The 24499-nt window shown below is 39.7% G+C and overlaps 2 protein-coding genes across 12 annotated transcripts in view; one reads left to right on the top strand and one right to left on the bottom strand.

Moving 5' to 3' along the window:
- The window catches only part of PHLDB2 (pleckstrin homology like domain family B member 2), a 76020-nt gene extending 52262 nt beyond the window's left edge, over nucleotides 1–23758 (top strand). For 4 of the 10 annotated variants that reach the window (XM_081198914.1, XM_081198917.1, XM_081198912.1 and 1 more), the window contains 14 exons: nucleotides 988–1143; nucleotides 1842–1952; nucleotides 3144–3233; nucleotides 4751–4885; nucleotides 6629–6802; nucleotides 9035–9169; nucleotides 9506–9605; nucleotides 12976–13011; nucleotides 13689–13896; nucleotides 15006–15096; nucleotides 16889–17035; nucleotides 18060–18279; nucleotides 19703–19788; nucleotides 20784–23758. In XM_081198914.1, the coding sequence (XP_081055040.1) occupies nucleotides 988–1143; nucleotides 1842–1952; nucleotides 3144–3233; nucleotides 4751–4885; nucleotides 6629–6802; nucleotides 9035–9169; nucleotides 9506–9605; nucleotides 12976–13011; nucleotides 13689–13896; nucleotides 15006–15096; nucleotides 16889–17035; nucleotides 18060–18279; nucleotides 19703–19788; nucleotides 20784–20924 (1830 nt within the window). In that variant the 3' untranslated portion in view covers nucleotides 20925–23758. The remainder of the gene's footprint in view (nucleotides 1–987; nucleotides 1144–1841; nucleotides 1953–3143; nucleotides 3234–4750; nucleotides 4886–6628; nucleotides 6803–9034; nucleotides 9170–9505; nucleotides 9606–12975; nucleotides 13012–13688; nucleotides 13897–15005; nucleotides 15097–16888; nucleotides 17036–18059; nucleotides 18280–19702; nucleotides 19789–20783) is intronic. The other 6 variants (XM_081198921.1, XM_081198919.1, XM_081198918.1 and 3 more) reach the window with 5 other exon arrangements.
- Nucleotides 1–24499, bottom strand: part of LOC308589698 (uncharacterized protein) — a 474186-nt gene that overhangs the window by 302030 nt on the left and 147657 nt on the right. The gene's annotated exons all lie outside the window — the stretch shown is intronic.

Raw genomic sequence — 24499 nt, 5'->3', positions numbered from 1 at the left:
CCATAGATTAGAGGTGAAGACATGTGGTCCTTCAGATGTTGTTGGACACCAACATCTACCCCCAGTCAGCATGACCAATACTCACAGAAGATGTGAATTGTGGTCCCGCTACAGCCTCCCCATCCTTGCCATAGACAGAGAATTCTGTCCTTCAACAGCTTCGCTTGCCATATTGTTGCAAAAGAACACTCATCTATTTATCCAGGATTTGGCTCACCATTATGAGACACTTGGGTGATGACTATTCATAGACCGAAACAAGATTTCTTTCCCAATATTCCATTTATATTCGGTTCCCCTTTTTATTATGGAACCTGCTTTCTTGAACTAAGGGAGACCAGAGTTTTAAACAGCATCTCCTGAATTTCCCAGTTCATACTTTTATATTACGTGGAATTCTGTATACATTTCACTTGGCTTTTTAATGCTAAAGTAGCTTTTGGAGGTTGTAGTGGTGGAAGGGGGTGTGGGGGAGAGCTGCATACTATCTTTCCATCCATCTGCTTTTCATCCAACTTAAACTTGGTCATCGATGAATGGCAAGAGGCACAAAACTAGCATCCCTGGAGAATGAGGTAAGAGGGAAGGGAGGTCAAGCCTGCTGGATGTTCCTTTCCTTGCTTCTTAACTCTTTTTATCCTTACATCTACATAGTTCTAGATCATCTCTTGGTTGTGCTGAACTGTGACCAAAAGATCATTACACGGGTGGGGCACTCAGATTGATCTGCTATTCAATATCACGAATTGATTTGAGGATATACATGATCCTTTTTAACATCCAGTCAACAGTTCAAAAAACAATGTAAATGTCATAAATAGCTGTTTTTCGTCTTCTTTTTTAAAGGTCTTAGAGTGTGATCTTATGCACACTGACTTGAACTTCCTAAGCCTTATTTTTGTTTGGGATGGTGCCGCATGCCTACTTTCGCTAATGATATACAACTTTAAAATATATATATATATATACTGACTTTTGTTGTTAAAGGATGCTGACCTGCTGGAGGTAGAAAGCAAACACTTTGAAGATCTGGAGTTTCAGCAGCTTGAAAATGAGAGCAGGTTAGATGAGGAGAAGGAGAACTTAACACAGCAGCTCCTGCGTGAGGTGGCTGAATATCAACGCAACATTGTCAGTAGGAAGGTAAAATTGCTTTAAAAATAAAGTAGGTAATATCATTGCTTTTTTGTGGCTTGGTTCCATTTCGTGAGATGTTGTTCTGGCCAATTACTGGCCAATTCAGTATTCAGTAATGGATTTATGTTCCAATTCATGTTGAAAAATGTAAATACTATTCATAGGACAGTGAAGATTCACAAAATGTGGCTGAACAAGTTCATGTTTACAGAGCAATCCTAAACACATTTACAGAGGCTTACATTCTTGTGAAACTGCTTCCTTTAAGGCCTGAATACTGGGAAATTCATGCAGTCTTTACTTTTTGAAATATGGCAACCCTACCACAAGGTGATCTGATTTGCTTTGGGTTGTTCCAGTTCAGGAAAAAGTAAAGATTTCCACTAGTTTTCAGCTCAGATTAATTTAGATTCTGCAATTAAAGCTGGCATCCATCCTCAAGTGCTTTCATTTGTGTTTCTTGACTGAGTACATCCGCACCAGCTAATGTTGTAATCTACACTGCAAGTTAACATTTCTATATATTGTTTGTGAAAATGGTCGTTGTATGAAATATACACAACAACAAGAACTACAGCCAAGAGTTACTGGTGCAGAAGTGTCTTTAGTTTCCTTCCTGGGAGTGTCTTCCTGATCAGTAGTGCATACGTACATTATACTCCCAAGCTCATATTGACTATGTTTTGGTGCTATCTTTGCCATAGGAAAAAATTTCTGCCCTCAAAAAACAAGCCAATCATATTGTCCAGCAGGCACAAAGAGAACAAGATCATTTTGTGAAAGAGAAGAATAACCTTCTAATGATGTTGCAGAGGGTAAGCACTTTTCCTTGATTCAAAGACAACAACATTATTGAAAGAGAAGTTGCTGAATTACAACTTATTACTAAACTGAAAACTATGGTGAGAGCTGGTCTGAATAGATATATTGGATTCTTGTTTCATTACACATGCTAAAGCTATTTTTGGTCATCTGCATACTATCCCTTGCTTTTTCCTGTAGGACTAATTGCAGTCGTTAATAGTCATCAACAGGTTTACCATACCCATTGAGTCAATCACCCATCTCCAACTATCCTTCTGAGAAAAACCCCACCCCACCTTCCCACTATATATAAGGGACTGGTGACTTCTGTTTCAGTGTATCTTGAAGAAGTGTGCATGCACACAAAAGCTTATACTCAGAACTAACTTAGTTTGTCTCTAAGGTGCTACTGGACTATTTTTTTTAATTTTTTATTTCGACTGTGTCAGACCAACACGGCTACCTACCTGAATCTAGCAATTACTGTACAACTACAATTATCATTAGATTTTCTTGACAATTGCTCTAAACTGTGCTGTCATTTTGCAGAATGTTTACTAAACGGAATTGATGCCATTCTGTTGTGGGTGTCATCCCTGTTTGTACAGGTGATTTCACAAGCCCTTGGACATGGCCCACTCAGGATTCCAGGCGCATAAACACAACCCACATGTGCATGTTATCCAACCATATTTTATGTGCTTGCCATAGGAAATACTGGTTAACACATGCCAAAAACCAAGATGCTTGTCAAGCTACCCTAAATACATGGCGAGATAACTGTGTACTGGGATATGATTTGATGATGGGGGGTTGAAAGGAATGAACAGAGATACAATGCAATTCCAAACAGAGGCTGATATCCAATGTGAGTATACTCAAGAGTAGACCCATTGAAATGAATGGCTTCAATTATTTAAGACACTGGGTTGCAGTCAAAGCTAATCCTATTCTGAGTAATCCTATTAAAATTAATGAAGATGACAAAATTGGGTCCATTAATTTCACTGGGTCTCTCCATGACCTACTTGAGTATCACCCAGAAACATTTATTCATCACTTCATTAATTTTTTAGTCTAGTTTTGTTATTTCTGAAGAGTACAAACAAAGCCTGAGACTGTTTGTGGTCCTCTGTGTGTGTTCTGTCATAGAAGTGACTGTCAACATTTGTATCTGAAATATAACTTATATCTGCTAACAGGAGAAGGAGAACCTTTGTAATCTAGAAAAGAAATACTCTTCACTATCGGGAGGAAAAGGCTTCCCCCTAAGTCCCAGCAGTCTAAAAGAGGTAAAAATGTGAAACTTGGGAGAAGGAGAGAGAAAGCAGTTACTGTTCTCTGTATTAGATGGTGATTTAGAGCTGCACGTTTTATAATATTCAGTGTGAAATGACATGTGGTCCAGTCTCCTTTGTGTGTAAATGGTCTGCATAGATGTTTTTAAAGATAGCTTAGCCATGCAGGATTTATATAAAATTTGACATAATTGTATCCCTTTTTGTCGGGTTTGGGGTTTGGAGGTTTTTTTGTGTATGTCTGTAAATATGCATCTATTGTGCCTTCCCCAGCTTCCATACAAGCACATGTCCTTGTGTCTACTTTATGGTGGCGTGGTATTCCTATGTTGAAGATAATTACCAAAACGACTCCTTCCAGTGTGCACATGCAAACATGGTGGTCTCACCCTTCATACAAAATATTGAAAAATGAAAACTAAGTCCTACAGATGTATTAAGTGTTTTTCTGAAGCCATTCTAATACCTTCCAAAATATAGTTCCTCAAAACCAGAGTTAAATCTCCAGATATTTCCATCTGTTCCAGAGTATTTCGGCCCAGATCAATCATTCATTTCTAGACTATATGAAAAATTCTGGCAGTGTTCTTGCAAGAGTACTTTTCAGGGACTAAATTTAGTTAGGATTTTTAGAAAGCACATTCTCTTCCAATATATCCTCCTGCAGCTTGCTTTTGCCTAAAACCCTTCTGCTGCTTTTGCTACTGCTGCTGCTAATGAAATCCTAGACTTATACTTTTAACAGAGAATTGCAGCTACTCTGATGACCTTAACAAAACCCTAGCTGATGAATGTGTCCCTAAATTATTAAATTGTCAGTAATCTATTTTGATATTAACAAAAAAAGTGAAATTTGCAGGGAGGGTGTTGCTTAGGACCAACAAAAACCTGCATCTGATTGCAGTATAGTAACTCACTGAAATGCACTGGAATAAAGGCAGCCTCCCTTTGCCAGAGATTCATGCTCTTAAATGATTTTACAATTCCTTTGGAATTTTTCTTTTTCTCTCTCTCTCTCCCCCCCCCCCCATCCTCCCGCACACCGATAGTTTGTAAACTGTGCTGGGAGCCAATATTTCAAAAACATCTTCTGTTGAAGAACTGCCCTCCCATGGTTGTAGATCATAAAGCTACCACATTGTAATCTGTGGTACATGAAATAGCCACATGAGGGGCAATAGTGGGAGCTACCTTTGAAATCTAGCAGTATTTTTACATTTAAACGTATTGAACCAAACGTATTAAGTTATAATGGTGCTACCTCATAATGAAAACCACTTCAGATATAATGATAACAATTTTGTTTACAGTAAGTTAAAGCATTCAGATTTTCAGTGCTTGTAATTTCGATGATTTTAAAAAATATTTTAATGAAACGTTTTTGTAATACCACAGAAATTGGCTGGATCACTCTAAACTAACTTTCACAGCACACTGTGAACCTTAATACTCTTGCATGCCATTTAGCTTGTGCTTCTTCTTATTTTTAACTTCTGAATTCCTCCCTTTAGGGTTATGTGAGTGTAAATGACATTAGTGAGCCGTATGGCAATTCCACGAATATATCCCCTTCCACTCAAGCCCCCACGGCTGCTGAGGCTGTTCCTTCCACAGCTGGCCTGATGAGCCAGACACAAAATAAAGAGGTTTGTTCTGAGAGACATTTCCCGTTTGTATGCATTTTGCTTGCAACGTTCTGTTCCCTTGGTTTTTGCAGGTTCGTGGTAAAACTGCATATATCCAATTTAAAAGAGAGCTAAATTTAGTTTTATACCTAGAGTCTGTTTCAGGGAGAAAACTCAGGTTTAAGACTTGGGGCCATCGAAACATCTCCACACCTTGGGAAGAATACTGCAACTGAACCAGGAGCTCTACACAGTCGTACCTTGGAAGTTGAGCGGAATCCGTTCTGGAAGCCGTTTGACTTCCAAAATGTTTGGAAACCCAAATGTGGCTTCTGATTGGCTGCAGGAAGCGCCTGCAGCCAATCAGAAGCTGTGGAAGCCCCATCGGATGTTTGGCTTCCAAAAATAGTTCGCAGACTAGAACAGGTTTCTGGCGTTCAGGAGCCAAAACGTTCGAGAAGCTGTTCAAAAACCAAGGTACAACTGTACAGTGTTCATTTGCAGATGGCCTTCCATTAACCACACAACACGGTGAAACCACACACACAAACCTTTGTTTCCAGGGATAACAGCAATGTCAGGAAGATTCACATGCACATTCACATTCAGATAAGGCCCAGTTAACTAATTACTTTCTCTTCAGTAAGGGGAAAGGATGTTTTAGAGGTATACCAGGCTGAAATAAGGGACAAGCCTTTGAAAAGGAGGTATATTACTGATCCCCAAAATTTGGGTTCTCCTCCAAACCTGTGCCAATGTTTTGCAACGAACCCCACCCCTTTTCTTCAGCACTGCCCAAGCTGAGTAATTGATACTTCAAACCCTGAAAAGGTACATTGACATTGTACAGTCAGCTTTTTAGAGAGCTGAAAATCATATGGCATTCGGACAACAGACCAAGTACTTGGGGTATGACTTCTGTGGAATGAGGTTTAAACCACATAAATTTGGTTTTACTAAATTGTGGAGTTCACTCAAACATCACTTGGTGGAATTTAACATTGTGAGTGTAGAATGTTTTACACTCTTTATGTCCCGTTAATTTATACAAATTTAAGTATATCCCTAGATGGTATTTTCTTCAGACTGTTCCCTGGTTGCTTTCCCAGCTGTTTCCTGTGACTGTGTGAGGGGTGGGGGAGAAGCACCTTTTTAGCTATGAAAAGAAGTAATTCCATATCCAGAAATATTTAACTGCTTCCATAAATAATACATACATAATATACATTAGCTGCAGGAATTGAGCCTGGTATATCTAATTTTAATCTAAACACTTTAGCCACAAAAGCAGTTAAATCTGTAAAAACATGTGTTTTTCATTTCACCATCAGCATTCATACATTTTATTGCTTTGGTTTGGATAGCCCCAGATTTGCTTTCACCCAGTAGAATGCCGCAAGCCCTTAAGTAAACTCCTTCGACAGAAAATGCTGCTTGCCTGCTTTCTCTGCACCTGCCTGTTATCACCTGTGGGTTACACCTCATGCTTCCCATCACGTAGGCTGATGAAGCAAGTCCAGATGTTGTTGAAGCCAGCCCAGATTCCCCAGATGTTGTTGAACTACATCCAACATCATACCCAGGCAGCATGGCTAGTGGTCAAGGATGTTGAGAGTTGTAGTCCAACAACATCTGGGGACACAGGGTTGCAACAGGCTGCTTTGTGCTACCATAAAATGCTTCTCTCTGTGTGTGCATTGCTGTCAGCTTGTGTGTCATCCTGTTTAGAAGCCTCTGAACGTAATTTCTCTCTTTCCTATAAAGCTAAGATCGCCTCTCTGTTCTGGATTTGTGTTTCCTCACTCCCTTTCTCCTCGCCCTCTTGCACAACTTTCACCAGCCCAATGGTCTGAGGTCAGGGCTGCAAATGTAGAGCCTTTTCCTTTGCCCGACACACCACCACCTCTTCCAGCTAAGAAACACCGAAGGCAGTCACAGGTAACCTGCCTGAAGGCTGACTGCCTTGATAACCATGTAATTATTTTTGCACGGAGTTTTCTGCTTCAGTTTAAGGGAGTGCATGCAAAACAGGCAGCCATAAAATCCTGCCAAGCAATCAGGTGTTGGAAGGGAGTGAGGAGGGTGTGCGGGGGAGGGGGGAGGGGGAGGCTGAATTCAGCACCACATTCCCTTTCCATTACAGTTGATTGGTGGAATTCTAGCATTTTCTAAAGGACTTTGCATGCACAGCGCCCCCAGCAGCCTTTTTTACACGTGCATAGTGCATAGTGCCCTGAGCTGTGTCATCTCACAGTTTCTAGGTCAAACTAACAGAGTTCAGTGCCTAAGGGAGACCCACTTACAATCTGTTCTTGCTTCTGTGGACATCAGTAGTTATTTGAATATCTGTATAAGGTTTTTAAAAGTTAATCCGCATCTTCCTGATGTTTGCCAGCTGATATTTTCTGTTAATGAGAGCTGCACAGTAAAATATATTAACAGTGAAATGTTTTATTCAACAACTTGGTCTTGTATTTATGGCATGTAGAAATACTACAGCTGTTGCTTCAGAAATCTCAACTGAGAGAGGCATTTGCAATCAATAGTTTACAACAGTAGGAATGCCAGTGATAGATCAAGTTTAAAACATTTATTTTAATAGAACAGGAGTTGCTTATTTTCTTTCAGTACTGTGTATGGCTTAAGCTTCTGAAAGGTAGTAGTAGCCAGTTTGAGATCATACTAAGCTGAAACTGCAGGACAATTAGTTGGATCCAAACCTAGCACTCTGATCATGGAAGAAATCTGTGGACGCAGAGAGCCTTTCTACAAGTGGAATCTTCCTTCATGAGTGGAGCATTGTTTGGATGAAACACATAATATAGGAGATGGAAACCTGTAACATCCAAGTTTTCTTATTTATGAAATTTGTATACTGCCCTTGATCCATAGATTTCTGGGCAGTACACAGCATAAAAATACAATATTGAAACACAAAATACATAATAAAAACAGTAACAACAACAAAACAATCACTACATCCCCCCTCACTTTTCCCCAAACATATTTAAAAGGATATAGGATGTCAGTCAGGCAAAGGTCTGGTTGAAGAGGAGTGTTTTCGCCTGGCAGCTAAAGGTGTATAAGGCTGCAGACAGACCTCACTTTGTGGGATTAAATCAGATTTGTTTTAAGGAAGCCTGTTGGCCTGTATAAAGCTGTGTATTTTTTTTTTTAACTACTATGAATCAAATCACAATGCCACAATTAGACCAAATAACATTGTTCTTTTGTTGGCATTATGTATCATTTCTGTAACATTGTTTCATGTCCAATGTGCTTAATCTTTTTACCTTAGTGAAAATGTCACAGTAACTTTTGGTGATTTTTAACCATCCTAAAATGGGACAGCAAATTCACGATCAGTAAGATTTGTATCCAGTGTCCTATTCAGAACACAAGGGGCACTCTGCATAAGAACATAAAAAGAGGCTGCAGGATCAGGCCAATGGCCCATCTAGTCCAGCATCCTGTTCCCACAGTGGCAAACTTGGGGTGGCCATGAGCATGAGGCTGTACATGCTTGTCCTGTCTGCAACACTCTACTGTTCCATCATGAGCAGGAATATCTGATGGACTGTTCTAAGTGCCTTCATCTGAACATAGAATCCTATACACAGCTGGGAGCCTTGATTGTGCAGGGCTCCCTGTCACAGTCTAAGCACTCAGCCAAACACACTTAGAATCCCCCTACAGAGTTTTCTTCTCAATTCATGAAGGTTGATGTTAGGGCAGGATTAGTGCACATGGCCCCTTCCTACTCCTTAGTTTCTGCCCTCGCATGTTCTCTTGGATGCCTGAATACTATCCCAAATGATTCAAAATCTCCTTAAGTTTCATTGAAACTTGTCCAGGGAATCTCCCTTGTAATTTAATTATATTAAATCACCCTTGGAATTTTTTTTAAGGCACTGTTAGTTTAAATATGTGGAACTGTAAAACATTTCTCTTTTTGGTTTGTGTGTGTGCTGTAATTCCTATGCACTTAAGAATTTTTAAACAGAGAAACTCCCCCCTACTGGCTTTTCCTTGTCCTGTTTTGGGCTGTGTTTTCAAACAGCATTTAGGTTTGTTTGTTGTTTGTTTATTTAAGAACTGCACCTTGTTTAATGCCAACATTTACAGCCTGCAGGCTCCCATATGATCACACTGCAATTTCATATTTTTAAGCATTTCCGAAATCTGGAAGAGAGGAAGAAGCAGCATAAAGAAGGCCCATACATGAGTGATACCTTGCCACGCAAGAAGCCAGCTCCCTCCGTGTCTCCCCATTTCAGCAGTTCTACTCTTGGAAGGAGTGTTAAGGTGATTATAGATCATAGATTATAATATCTAGGTTACAGAAGTATTTCGTTCATCAAAGACAAGCAGGAATTTAATTTCTCAATTTGCTTTAATTTTTGCATCCCGTTGTGTAGTCTGTGATTCCTTTTACTTTATTCCTGTTTTACATCTTTGTTATTTCTTACCCTTAATCTCTTTGTCTTAAGTTGAGCATCCTGGATTCTTTTGATTGTACTGCAGTGTGACTGGGTGTGCTGACTGAAATGAGCAGAAACAGTTTTCAGCTTAGGCAAAGCCACCATTGGACAGCATGGAATGCTGATATTTGTGAATGCTAATCACTATTGTTTTATGCAGGGTCATCCTCCACTTGGACAAAGCAACAGCTGTGGCAGCGTACTCCCTCATTGTTTGGGAACTATGACCAAAGAGTCTGAACCAAGGAGGATGCATAAAGGTAAGGCTGTTTAAAAATTATCTTCATACACTGCAACACAATGCCATTGAAAAGGAAATCCCATTTCACACTAATCAGTTTTTCTTTTTAATTTGATAAGTGGAAAATGCATTCATTCAGCTGCAATGCTTTTTTGAGTCTTAGATTAATTAAGTTTTCTTAATATAATTATTGATTGCAAACCAAAATGGGAAATGGCATGATTCTGTTCAAATTATTTTATACACAAACCACTCTGCTCTTGCATAAGTGTGTGCATAATACTCTCAACAAGTGGGCAATATCTTTCCCAGTGCAACCTTATTTGTGTCTGCTCAGAAGGAAGCCCCCTTGAATACAGTAGGAATTGGAATATGCTGGGGATTGCCCTGTGTATAGAATTATAGCTTTAGACTGATTAAAAGCCAGGCGCCCTGTTTAGAAAATGGATAATCCCGTGAAACTTCATGGTTCTTGATCCTGCATGTTATTCTGACTGGTCCTTGAGCATACCAGCCTTCCAGAGCCTGATGTTCTTACCTAAGATGTGTTTGTTCAGTCTATTGTGTGGGAGGATTTGTGCATATCCAGTCCCTGTGCACTACAATGTGCACATTATATAATGCATTTATATTGCATAATATAATGCAATTTAAAGTGACAGCTTGGACCTTAAATACCTTTTCCTTCATTACAACTGGTCCATTAGATGCCCCAAAATGCCTGTACAGTCGTACCTTGGAAGTCGAACGGAATCCGTTCCAGAAGCCCATTCGACTTCCAAAACGTTTGGAAACCAAAGCATGGCTTCTGATTGCAGCGTTTGGGAGCCAAAACGTTTGAGAACTAAGCTGTTTGAAAACCAAGGTACGACTGTAGTATCTTCTTCTTTCTTAATGCTTAAGATAACTACTGCAGTACTTGTGTTGAGTCTTAATGAGTCTTCATTTGACATTAATTACTTACTACAGAAACTATTGGCTAAGCAAAGTTTTATGAGTTGGTGACTAATTAATATTTGGACTAACCCTGATGATCTTAGACTCCAACTCCCATCAGCCTCAGCTGGCAGAACCAATGGTCAGGGACGATGGCAGCTGTATTCCAATAGCAACTGGAGCCGCTGTTTCCCCATCCCTGAACTAAACCATTAATGGAGAAAACCTGTTTCTTAGCTGTGAATCTTCTGCAACCATTCAGATGACTGCAGCATTACTACTATGCTAATACACATTAAAGGGACTTAAAGAGAACTACATAAAGGCAAATGGGACTTCATAACCTTAGAAGCCTTTATTTCTGCAGCTGCCTTTTTGTCTGTGGGCTAAGGCAAGGCGAGTTGGGCTTTCCACATCTGCAGTAGTAATCAAGAAGCGTAATCCTAAACATGGAATTTATTCCTGGGAAATGCCTGTAGGATTGCAACCGAAAAACTGATGCTTAAAATTATTAAAAATAATTCAGACTTTTAGATTGTGATGTGGTCTCGCAAGAGAGCTAAGTAACTTTTAAATTATTTCTTAGGGACTTACAACTGAAGCACATGTCCATTTATTTGAAATTAAGTTCAAATAGGACTGTAGTCCAGAATAAACTGTACTAAATAAAATTGTGCACCAAGACATAGATTAGCCAGCTTATCTTTGCCAAGTCTGCATTCTGTGCTTGTAGCTCTTTTTAGCCTATCTAATTATTTTATCCTGCTTTTAAATGTCTATAGCATAACACTTTTTATTTTTTTATGTCTTATTTAAATCAGGAAAAAGCAGAAAAGGTATGAGGAATGTTCTTTGTGTGGCTGTATGTGTTTGCTTTTGTGGTTGTCACTGAAAAAAGGGACACCATCAAGTCATTCAGAACTGGCAAACGTGGAAATTCTAAAGTTCCTTTAATTTTTTTCTGGTGGTTGCGGTGATTTTTGTAGCTCCCTTCAGGCTACATTCATGTGCAAGCAGCCTGGCTTCTACCATTTTGCCTGCCTATCTATGTGATGGGGAAATGTCTGCAATGGAGAAGTCTGCTGCATGTGTGAAGACTTGCATGATCTAGAACCCTGTGGAGTCAGGGTTCCACATCACAGAGAGAGCTTAACTGCATTTTCAGCAAGCTTCCCCACTGCAGTCAATCCCCTAACATGTGAATGGCAGGGAATGAGACAATGGAGACAGCATGGCTCCACGATCCCCATTATAAGATACAATCTCATGTTGAGAAACACCTGAAGAGGGCTTTAAAGAATGAATGTTTGAAAGTAAACTTTGCCCACTGCTGCTGCTGCCAGCTTGGATTTGCAAATGAAACTTGAAATGAAAACACAATTAGGTTAACCACCCAATTTCTTCTGTATTGTCTAGTCTGAAATATTTATTTTCATCCAATTCCTCTGCTGCTGACATATAAACCTGATGTTTCTTCAGAGTCAATCTGGTTCATATGTCAGCAACAGAGAATTTGCATGAAAATAAATAAGAGAATACACAGATTCTAGATTCTGTTCACACACTTGGCAGTACAGCCACACCAACCCGTTTTAGAAAACGTGCTGACTCACAAAATTGTGTAGCATCTGCCCTTTTGTGCTGAAGGATGCAAAAAGATTATCGAGCATAATAAAGAAGCAGCAATGGAACAAAACATTGACGATAAAGTTGGACATCTCCATGTTTTCTGGGTTGGCAACTTCAGAAAATTGTGACAAGTTATTTGTGTTTGCAGCACATAGGAGAACTAGACTGGTCTGTATAACACTGATCCAAAATAATAAAAAGGGGGTATTTAAAAGGATTTATGTTTACTTGACTGTGTTCCTTATTAAAAAACAAAACATTTGAGATGAATAATTGTGATTTCAACACAGATTGCATTCGAAAAAGTTTTTATAATAACATTTAAATAACTGGCATTGCTTTTTTAAATTTATTTTTGTTTCTTTTCTGTATACTTCTAGTAATCTATTTTTTTCCTGTTTACCTCTAAAAACCTTTAACCCAGTTTGCTTTTCTATCAGATGTAGTCTTGCATGTCTTCCTGGATTAAAGCTAAACTAAACTGAATGCTGTAGTTTTCCTCTGGATTAATAACTTCAGATTTAGTAGAGTATCTTTGGTGCTTAAGTGTCTGCAGCACTCCTAAACAGCTAAATGCTGTTGGAGGCAGAACAAACCTCCAAAATAATTTTTCCCCATCCCCAAAATGCCCACCCCTGACCCAACACGTACTGTGGTGCTGCATGTTATGAATAAAAGCAGTTAGTGCATGAGTACTTTTAAGTGCTCTCATCTGGATTTTTTTAACTCAAATTCCCCAAATGGCAAAATTATAGTAATTTCTCTTTTCTTCTTTCCTTCTCTCTCTCTCTTTCTCTCTCTCTCTCTCTTATAAAAAAATTAAGGAGCAATTAATCATTCCAAAAGTGCAAGTATTAAAGGTAATTTTTATCCATTGTTGCAAATTATATCCTCATAATTTTCTCCAGTGTTCTAACAATGAAAGCTTCTTGCACGTTAATGCTTGCCTTTAAGTTACATGCCATACTGGTATTGGCTTTATATCATATTATGTGTGTTACAAACTATTCCAATGTGATTTATTTATTTCTTATAAAATATTTCTAGTTCACCTTTCCAGACCTATCCAAGGCTGCTTACAACAATAAAACAAACAAAAAACACAAAAGAGGAACTCAGCAATACAAAAGCTAAAATTATCAGATCCCATCAGAATAAGGACCAATAAGAAATACATATGCAGCCAACCAATAAATCATTTTTCAGCCAGTAACTTACACACAGTATTCATCTGCTTGCACACCTTTATCTAGCAAACAGCGTTGCAGATATCATTAGATGTTGTCCAGAAGACCAACCCTGTAATTGAAATCTCATTTTACAAAAAGAGACAAGAATACTGATCAGAAATATGTCAGATACATAATCCAATTAGCTGCTGTTTTACTAAGAAAGATAGTAGTAATAAACATTTGCAGTGCTTCGATCCCGGTTAGAATACAGCAGTGTTCAAAATGCTTCTCTTTTTTAAAAAAAATATTTTAAAAAATATAAAAGGTAGGAAAATTAACTCATATTTTTCTGCTTCTCATTCTAGGTTATAACAACCAACATATTTGTGAAGATCAAATCCAGAAATCTCCCCAGTTCTACAGCAGAACTGCTTCTGAATCGAATGTGTATCTGAACGCCTTCCATTATCCTGATCATAATTTCAAGGACCATGCCTTTGATACTCTAAGCTTAGACAGTTCTGACAGTATGGAGACCAGCATTTCTGCCTGCTCCCCAGATAATATCTCCAGGTAAATAATTTTTTCCAGTAAATTTGACACTTTAAAAATATTGTTTTTTAAAAAATATGCAGTTTAAGGGCTTATCCAGCCAGCATCCTAACATTATTTCTAAAGGCACCCTTAGTGGATTGCAGAGGGTCATACAGAACAGTATTTTTCAGGCATGTACATGCATAGATAGTTTCATTGATAGAGCAGAAGTTGCACGTCTCCCTGTAGTTTTGCTACAGGTAATTTCACAGGCTTACATATACAGTGGTGCCTCGCAAGACGAAATTAATTCGTTCCGCAATTCTCTTCGTCTTGCGGTTTTTTCGTCTTGCGATGCACGGTTTCCCATAGGAATGCATTGAAAATCAATTAATGCGTTCCTAGGGAAACCGACTTCAGACCAGGTCCGGGGACAGTCTGTCCCCGGACCTCTTCTGAAGGCTGGGGGGGGGGGGGACAAGGGCTTTTCTTCCCACCCCCAGCATTTTAAAAAACCCTGGGACAGCGGAGGACTTCTCCGCTGTGCGGGGCTATCTTAAAATGCTGGCGGGCGGACTCCGGACAGCTAACGCTTCGCTCCCGACCCCCAGCATTTTAAAATCTCCCCAGGACAGAGACTTCTCTGCTGTCCCTTGGAGATTTTAAAATGCTGGGGGTCGGCAGCGAACGCTTCGCTCCCGCCCGCCAGCATTTTAAGATCGCCCGGGGCAGGCGGGGGGGGGGAGGCAGGCGGGGGGGGGAGCAAAGACTTTTGCCCCCCGCCGGCCTTCAGAAGAGGTCCTCTTCTGAAGGCCGGCTGTGGGCGAAAGTCTTTGCTCCCGACCGCCAGCATTTCCCTATGGGCTTTCGTCTTGTGATGCAAGCCCATAGGGAAATTCGTCTTGCGAAGCGCCTCCAAAACAGAAAACCCTTTCGTCTTGCAGGTTTTCCGTCTTGCGAGGCATTCGTCTTGCGGGGTACCACTGTATTGTTTGCACTGAGTTTGTGTCTAGTTCTCTGCACGTTATGGTAACCAGAGCATACCCAGATCTTGTATCCAAACTTATCAACAAAAAGACTGGAATTACATCTCTAATACGGAACTGTTTTCTGAAAGTCAGACTCTCTTTTTTCCTCTCCTTTACTAGTGCCAGTACTTCAAATGTTGCAAGAATAGAAGAAATGGAAAGACTTTTGAAACAAGCTCATGCTGAAAAGACTCGATTACTTGAATCCAGGGTAATCTAACATTAGCAAACATTGTTATAGTACAAATTGACTTTGTATCCCCAGCAGGGGTTTGAAAGGGTTCGGTTTTCGCACAATTCGTTTTGAGTTATTTCTTTGCTCCTGCTTCAGTCCCTTTTAAAATTACAATTTTATCTGCTCACCACAAAGTATTTGGTGGTTCTGCCTAAGAAATACACAGTAAAGTACAGAGGATGCTCAGGTTGCGAACGTCACCCGTGCGGGATACATGGTCGCAACCCGCAGCGTCCACAACCTGCAGCATTGCATCTGTGCACATACAGGTTGCAGTTTCGGCAGTCGCACATGCACAGAAGCGCTAAATCGTGCTTTACGCATGCGCAGACGCACCAAACCCGTTCTGGTACTTCCGGATTTCGGTGGTCTGCAACCCAAAAAATGCAACCTGAAGCGTCTGTAACCCGAGGTATGACTGTACAGAGATTCTGTGCTCTAAATTCAGCGTTATCCTAGAACAGGCTTCCTCAACCTCGGCCCTCCAGATGTTTTTTGCTTGCAACTCCCATGATCCCTAGCTAGCAGGACCAGTAGTCAGGGATGATGGGAATTGTAGTCTCAAAACATCTGGAGGGCCGAGGTTGAGGAACAAAACAGGTATTAGGGCCAGTAATAAAGCAGGACATTGTCTAAGATATGCACCCCAAGAAGTCCTTGCAGCATGAAATAGGACATTGCAACCAGGGGATATCAAAATGTATTGAGCTGCCTCTGACTCAGTTGCACCCTTGCTTTCTCTAAGAGGAACTGGAACTAGGATTAAAAAATAAGGGGTTAGACAAAAAAGAGATTATTGGACCCTACTGGTCCTACTTCAAGGAAATTCAAAGAAATACAGGTTCAACCTTTAGATGTGTTACCTCATCACATCTAAACATTGAATCTTTATATGAAATCCCCTGAAGTACATATGTTCATACGTACCTCCAGTTCTTTTGTAGGATTTCCGCCTATATTTGGAGTTCTGAAAATGATTAACCTTGCAGCTTAGCTTAAATAGACACCAGCTTTGTCCTTTGACTGTAGATGTGTTGATTTCTGAGCCACTTTATACAGTCGGTTCATGTCTCTCTTTTCAGCATTGGGAACAGGGCTCTGACAGATTTTTGTGCAGAGCCTGAAGCAGAAGCCTTTCATGGCTGAAATGGTTTCACTGAGTTTTTAACTAAGTACCATAATATGTAAGCTCTATGACTGAACCATGAACCCACTTTTCAATAAGGTTGACCTTGCACATGAGCAAAAGAAAAACTCTATCCTTAGCATAATGAATGTAGCCACTATGGGCAATAGATGTTTTCATCAGCCTCTGTTTATTATAGTTGAGTGAATGAAAATATGCCACATGTTGTCATTTACAAACTTCTAGACACAGGTGTTAACTGAAATAATTAAAAAGTAAAAACCTTGACACGGAGGCAAAAATATTTACTTTTCATTCTTTGCCAAGGCCTCATCATTTATATTTATGTTCAGTTCCGGCATTATTTCATAGTCTCATTTTTACGGGCATATCTTAGACTCAGACACAAGGTGGATGGGTAGTAATAATATATATGTGTAAAGGCCATGTTTGTGTCATTAGAACAAGAGTTTAGTTACGATTTGCCATCAGGCAGTGCAATACTGTAGAACTGGCACACTGATGAATGTATTGGTAGGGAATGTGTTTGAGCTTAATGTGTATTTAATAGGGCTGGGGGGGTTGTTTTGTTTTTTTACAACAACACATTTATAATACAATGTTGTATGGGGCGGCTTTTAGGAACGAGAAATGGAAGCTAAAAAAAGAGCGCTGGAAGAAGAAAAACGTCGCAGGGAACAGCTTGAAAAAAGACTGCAAGAAGAAACTAGCCAACGACAAAAACTAATTGAAAAAGAAGTTAAGATACGTGAAAAGCAAAGGTCGCAGGTAAGAAAATGTGGGCACTGAATGGGAAGACAAATATTAAAGAGATGGGAGGGAAGCCCAATTGCAAGACACTATGGATTCTCACTTGTGAAGGGCTTTGAGTCCCAAGAGATAAAGCAGGGGCTGTGCCAACTTTTTTTAGGCCTGTGAAAGCAATTGGGTTATGAGTGACTGCTGTGAGGGCCACCCACTTTGGTCGTGTCTTTCCCTCTCCCCTGGATCAGCCACCTCAAGAGCAGGAAAGAGGGCGTAAGCACACAGACTTTGAAATGATATTAAGCAAGCATAGGCAAACTCGGCCCTCCAGATGTTTTGGGACTACAACTCCCATCGTTCCTAACCACTGGCCCTGTTAGCTAGGGAGTTTTAGTCCCAAAACATCTGGAGGGCCGAGTTTGCCTATGCCTGATATTAAGCCTTCAAAGTCTTCTAGAATGAGACGGATGCAGTCAACTTAATACTAGGCTGCTGGTAGTACATAGCCAGCAGAGGTCACTGTGCTATCTGTCATTCCTTTATCTCCTATCTCCCAGGGTAAATACTGAAGACCAAACTAGACAAAGTGACAGAGATCTGTGGTCAGATGTTTCCTTACTCTTGTAAAAAGCAGCCACTCTCTCCTCCCTTCCAGTTCTCTTCAGTACTATGGCACTCAGTGGTGGGGTTTATAATTCTTTTACACTTCCACCTAAAGGTTGAGAAAGCATACATTTATCTATTTCAACTTCACATATTTACATGTGCACTTAAAATATGTGAGGGGTATGTACGCCTTCAAAATTTAATGTGTGAAGTTGATGCCTTTGTCAGATAATTAAGACTGAGATTATCTATCATGAGGGCTGTCGACATTTGGTTTCTAAGGTTGTGACTAAGCACTCTGTGTGTAAGTGTGCAATAAAAAGCGTAAGTTTCAGATTGGGTACTTTATTTCAGGTGTTGAATGCACATGAATATATTTTACATATAAGCGGAGAAAGGAAAAATATTGATTTTTATTTTTATTTTTTGCTGTTCCCATTAGTCTCGCCCTTTGACTCGTTATTTACCTGTCAGAAAGGAAGATTTTGATCTACGCAGCCACATAGAGACAGCAGGACACAATATAGAGACCTGTTACCATGTCTCACTCACAGAGAAGACCTGCCGAGGTTTTCTTATTAAGATGGGAGGGAAAATTAAAACCTGGAAGAAGCGATGGTTTGTGTTTGATAGGAACAAGAGAACATTTTCTTATTATGCAGGTAAGTTGTATGGAGCCTTCCTATGGTTTGTCTATTAAGTTACATCAGTGCTGCTACTTGTAATTTAAGTTACTTGTTGCTTGCCTAATCTTACCCGTTTACATTTTATCTTGTAATAACTCACGGAGCTTCCTAATGCTCTGATGCTTCTAGTCACATGACTCAAATATTAAGACATGCAGGTAAATCTCTTCTTAGCAAACTGAGTCATCCTATTTGTTTGGAACTTTCACCAGTGGGACTTAACTCTTGGTAAAACAGTTGTACCTCAGAATTCGAACAGAATCCGTTCCAGAAGTTTGTTCAACTTCAAAAACATTCGGAAACCAAGGATTGGCTGCAGGAAGCTCCTGCAGCCAACTGGAACCCACGGAACCCGCATCGGACATTTGGGTTCTAAAGAACGTTCGAAAACCAGAACACTCACTTCTGGGTTTGCGGTGTTCGGGAGTCAAAACGTTCAAGTTGCAAGGTGTTCAACTTCCGAGGTACAACTGTAATGATTTGGGTTGCTGTCTCCACCACATATAGACTACAATCCTTGTTAATAATTTCATTCTCTCATTGCTGTTGGATCTCGCGATCCACTGTTTACATTCCATAGTGATAGGAGTGTGGGAACAGAATTCAGACACTGTATTTCCGTTCTATCTGCTTTTGTACTTTCTCTCTTTGTTCTCTGCTTTTGGACAGAGAAGACATGTGTGAAGCTGCTGCTCACACACAGCCGTGTTTGCTGTTTTGATCTGCTGTAAATAAAGAAGCTTTTGTGATGCCAAATACCTACAATCGCTTCTTGCTGATATTCTGCTGATGCTAATAGCGTGCCCACAGCTCCACTGGATGTGAGTCGCTGGCCACCTGCGTATGAGGAAGGAATGTATGCATAATCCTAACCTGTGGCTGGGCTTTATGGAGTGGCACAGCTAGCACCACAGCCACAGCCCCACTGCTTATGCCAACCAGGGCAAAAGATGTGAGAGCAGGAAGAAATGCTTCATCACTGCACCAGCTACCAGGTTGGCACAGCAGAGGCAGATTATGCCTCTTGCTGTCACCTGCTGGTTGCATGGCTTTCTCAGGATGCAGCTGACCCTGTGCTGGCCCTGTCTTTGCCAGGCTCCATGGATACAGTTTTGTGTGCAGATAAATGCCTGCATATGCTTCGTTCTCCTTTACAAAACACTCAGATAAGAAGTACTGTACCTATATTTCCCTTTCATGTACGTATATACACTCTGAATTAGTGTGCTGTAGTAAAGGTAATCTAAATGAAGAAAGAAGTAGAGGTTTTCCTGGAATAGTTAATAAATAAACTTTTTTAAAAAAACTTCTATTGTTGGTGGCAAAACATGTTGTATAGGTTGATCCTTCAATCCCTATGGTGGGGTGTTAGTTTCAACTTTTCTTTTCCTTATTGTAGACAAACATGAAACCAAGTTAAAAGGAGTAATTTATTTTCAAGCCATTGAAGAAGTCTATTATGATCACCTAAAGAATGCTAATAAGGTAAAAAAAAAATGTTTTCCTATAAATATATACTTATTTACTCTTTGAAAGTATCATAGTTCCTAAAGTGGGTTAGAACCTAGTTTTAGTAAAACACTTATTTGCTGCCAAGATTTTTTGATGTAAAACACCACTTTTTCACATATGTACAGTAATACAACTGACAGAAAAAGTGAGACACATGATTTTGATGCTAAAAATCCCACTACTACTCATTATCATGTCTGTGATAAATCAAGTCAAGCGGAGTTGTCATTTCAGTAAGTATACTGTCAGTATACTGTTTCAGTGCTCCTTCAAAAATTCACAAAGTGTTTTTACAGTTTTTTAAGTGGCTTTTAAGGAGGAGCAGTGAAAACTTGCAGGCTGTGGCACGGAAAACTTGAAGATATGTCTAGTTCCCACTGCACAGATCATTGCACAGATGTAAAAAACAGAATTCACAGAACTTTCATAGTTGGGCAGAAGAGAAAATTTTGACAGGTGAAGACTGTCAGGTGGGAGGAAAGCTGTGCCTGGGGAAATTCCCTTGCCTACAACAGTTAAGATTCAAAAATCCTGCACTCCTGTCCTACTGTCATCTGTGGAAGGCAGAGAATCAGAATTGGTAACACTCACCAACTTAGTAAATTGATATACAAACACGTCTTTTCAGCCCCTTTGCACATCTTCTATAGCTTCCCAGTTTGACCAAACCAGGTAAATGCAGCTATTAAATGAGTGGCTAAGCTGTGGGTATCCATATTTTTTTATTCCGGCTTCCATCAGCATGGCCAGTGGTTAGGGATGATGGCAGTTGTACTCCCTGGACTAATGGAAAACCGACTGGTCTGTATCCTAGCTTGCACGAAAGGTCTCTGCGGATGGCCATGGGCTCGTTCATATTTCAGCTTACTAAGTTAAGATATGAACTTCTAATGCATGTAAACTTACTTTGCAGCACACAGATTGTATTATGCAATTGACTTTATGTATTCTTTTTTCTTTCCTTCCAGAGTCCTAATCCGTTGCTTACTTTCAGCGTTAAGACACATGACAGAATATATTACATGGTGGCCCCCACACCAGAAGCTATGCGGATATGGATGGATGTAATAGTTACAGGGGCAGAAGGCTATACCCACTTCATGTTATAGTAAAATGGGGCAAGGTTTCTTTGGCAGGGCATAATGCAATAAACAGCCTCACATTTGGGGAAGGTGGGGAGAAGCCATATTTAATCATGTTGGACAAGTCACACACAAAAACAGGAAGCCACAGGTCAGAAACGGAACACATGCTGTGTTACGGGAACATTAATTCTTAGATTTGTTAATCACTGACATAGCAGAAGAAAAGAAAAGCTGCTTAAAAGATTGTAGTGCTCCAAAATGGATAATCAGATCGCCATAAGCCTGGCACAGAGATTCTATGGCAATTTCCTGCAAAATTTCCTAATAAAAAGAAACTTCATAGCATAAAAGTGTTAATATACTCATCAGTATTTCACTATTAAGAAATGAAAGGGAAAGGTATGATGTCTGTATTTAATGCACAGAAATTCTGTATAATTTTAATTTCCTTATAGGTTTTATAACAAATTTTTAAAACTACAGTGTGCGATGTTTTTGTCTTAGTTTACTGCAGAACCAAAGATTCACACTGTATAATGAGATTTAGCTTTCATGTGATGAAAAAGCATTAAAACACTTCATAAATATTATTGGGGCATTTCAAAATATTACCATTAGCTTCTTTTGAAAATACTGTACATGAATTGAGTAACTTCCAAACATCACTCATTTCACTAAAAGGGCAGTATCAGCTGAAAATTTGTATGTAGAGAGGTTCATTTCATGTCCTGCATTTCTTCAGTATCAATGACTTAAATTATTTAAGTTCTTGCAACATTATGACATTCTGCCTGCTAAAACTGAAGAAAGAATTTTGTGGGTAAAGAATATTGATAGTGCTAAGAACTGTAGCTAAAAAGCCAAAACTTTAAAATTATGTGCTGGTAGTTTTAGCATCCCCCAAAGGCAGAAATTTTCCCCAAATGCAAGATTTTGTAGTATATAGCTACAGAGAAATCTTTGTTCCGAATATCCGGGACCTCACATAGGGGATATATGATCAGCCCACAGATGGGTTAGGGAATGCCCTGTATTTGCATTGGAAAAGTTCACAGATTTCAACCCTTTTGCATAAAGACTGTGACAGATTTCAGTGTAACTGAATACCCTCCGAGGGTCGGTTGACAGAAACAAGAAGCTGGGGCAATTTTCTTGGGCACACATGAGACCAGTCATCAACCAGACTCCTTCAGTCTGACCAGAATTTTATATGTGCTGGTGGTGAAGAGGGGTAGGAGTATTTCTATCGCATTTCACCAGGACCAGCAGCTATGTTTCAGTGCCTGAATAGAGTAAACTTACTCTGCATGATAAACAACGCAGCTGCTGCTAGTTCCACTGCCCATTTGTCTTACTGTTACGCTCCCAATTCAACCCTCCAGGGTGCCATCACAGCCTTATGTCATCAGTTACCACATGCATTTGTACTCAGACTTCTATTTGACCTGTATTTTGATTGTATTGTGTACATATTAATTCTCCCAGGTCCGAGGGCTTTTCTCGCCATTCTGCAGTTTCCCTTGCAAAAATCGGATTTTGCCCGCTGAATCGGACCTTACCAGATGCGTGAAAAAGCTGAAGAGATATTTTACTCACCAAGCTTCTGATTCAGTGGGTAAGATTGGATTTTCCCAAGGCACAGCCATGAAACAATAAAAGCTCTTGGGCCTAGATGAATCCATCGGTATATAGTTTGATCGAAATACAGGACAAGTGAAAGAGTGAATTAGCCCCAAGACAAGTATTTTATTTTGTGAACTGCCCTGAGATCTGCGGATGAAGGGCAGTATACAAATGTAACAAATTATTATTTTCTTTCCCACATACTTGAAACTTTCTTACAAACTAAATATACAAGAAATGTAAAAAATATAATACATTTCCCCCTAGCCCAAATACAGTGAATACAGTATTTTCTGTGCCCTGTGATCTCTAAGCAACTGATACGGGAGATTGTAGATCAGTGGTAGAAAAGATGTTTTGAGTGCCAAAAGCCCCAGTTTCAATCCATGTCCTCTCCAATTAAAAAGGTTCAGGCAGGTGATGTAAAAAGGCTTCTACCTGAGGCCCTAAGGAGATGCTGTCAGTCATAATGACAGACAATACTGGACTAGGTTGTCAAATGGTCTTAATTTTCTATAAGACAGCATCCTATGATGATATGGCAAAGTGTTTTAGACCCAGTGGATCAGTTAAAGTTCAATAGTCTGAAGGTGGCTGCATTCGCCCAAGAAAGTCTGAAGTGTTTGTGTAATTGAAGGGATTACTGTATCTCTCTCATAAAAATTATATATTCCTTGAAGATCTTTTCCATTAAAAGAAAACACATTTTAATCCTTGAATATTGTGTTCAGATGAATGATCGAATTTTTAAGTTCAAGTCTGTGTTTGATATTCTCTTTTAATAATCTGAATTTGTAAGTGCCATATGCTTTTTAATGTAGGAAATGAAAATCATTGTTTCTGTTCAAGAAAAATATAGATAATAAATCACACTCGCAGAAGTGGTTTAAGTTTAAATATATCCTGCATGAAAAGAGCTGTTTGTTTGTTTTTGTTTAAAAAAATCACACAATATGGTATGGCCAATAATGTGGTTACAATAGTTCACAAATGCCGCAGTCCTGAAAAATTACGTCCAAGTGTGCTTGCAGCAGGGTTAGAGAACTTTTCTCGACATGAGGGCCCTATTCCATTGCTCCCCAGCCTACTGGGGACCACATGACAACGGTGGGTGGGGCAGAGGCAAAGTGGGTGGAGCACTGAATGAGACTGAACGTTTTTCAGTAGGCTACATTACAGCCCTGCAGGAGGTTTCTACAGAAGCAGCCTACACAGCTCACCCTCCAGGCAAACAAGAGGCATTAACAGAGGCAAAAACACTCCAGGAGGGTGTGGCACAGGCTGGTGAGGGGTGTGGCCTGTGGAGGGGGCATAGCCTGCATAGTCCCGCCCAAGGGCTTCCTGGCCTGAGTTCCCTCACCTCTGACTTGCAGCCTGACAAGCATGGTTTAAGGCTACATTTGCTTAAGTTTGATTAAAGTTTCAATCTACTGTGATGTAAGTGATTTTTCAGGAATGCAGTATAAATGATATTCATTGTGAATAGAAAGAAAGGATCTCTTATCACAAAGCATAATTAAAATCCTCTTAAAAAAGAAGAAGACTGGATAAACAGCTTAGATGGTTTTAAAAAAATAAAAATTAAGAAGTATAGAAATTCCCATAAATGAAAACAAATGATGTTTGCAATGTTTGAGGATAAATTCCAGAAATGAGTGGCATTGGGTTATATAATTTTTGTCATGTATTTTGATTTTACTTCTATATCGTTTTACAGGTTTTCTAATCTTTTTGTATCTTCCATGTTGTAATAACATTCAAATAAATGTTTGAAAATACCTGATCTTTTATTTTCAAATAATATGTCTAGTTTCTTACAGCAGGAAGCTTTAATCAATGTGCAGCCCTGAAGGTCTTTAGCTCAGTGCTAGGACTTCTGTTTGCATGCACCAAGCATCATGAGCTCCCTAGCCCATAGCAGACTAGCTGCAGGATACGTAACTTTTCTGGGCATGTTTACAAGGCTGATCACACCC

The sequence above is a fragment of the Podarcis bocagei genome (assembly GCF_964188305.1).
Source record: "Podarcis bocagei genome assembly, chromosome: 6".
Taxonomy (NCBI): Eukaryota; Metazoa; Chordata; class Lepidosauria; order Squamata; family Lacertidae; genus Podarcis; species Podarcis bocagei.
Note: the sequence above shows the minus strand (reverse complement) of the source record. Positions and strands in the feature narration are given on the sequence as shown.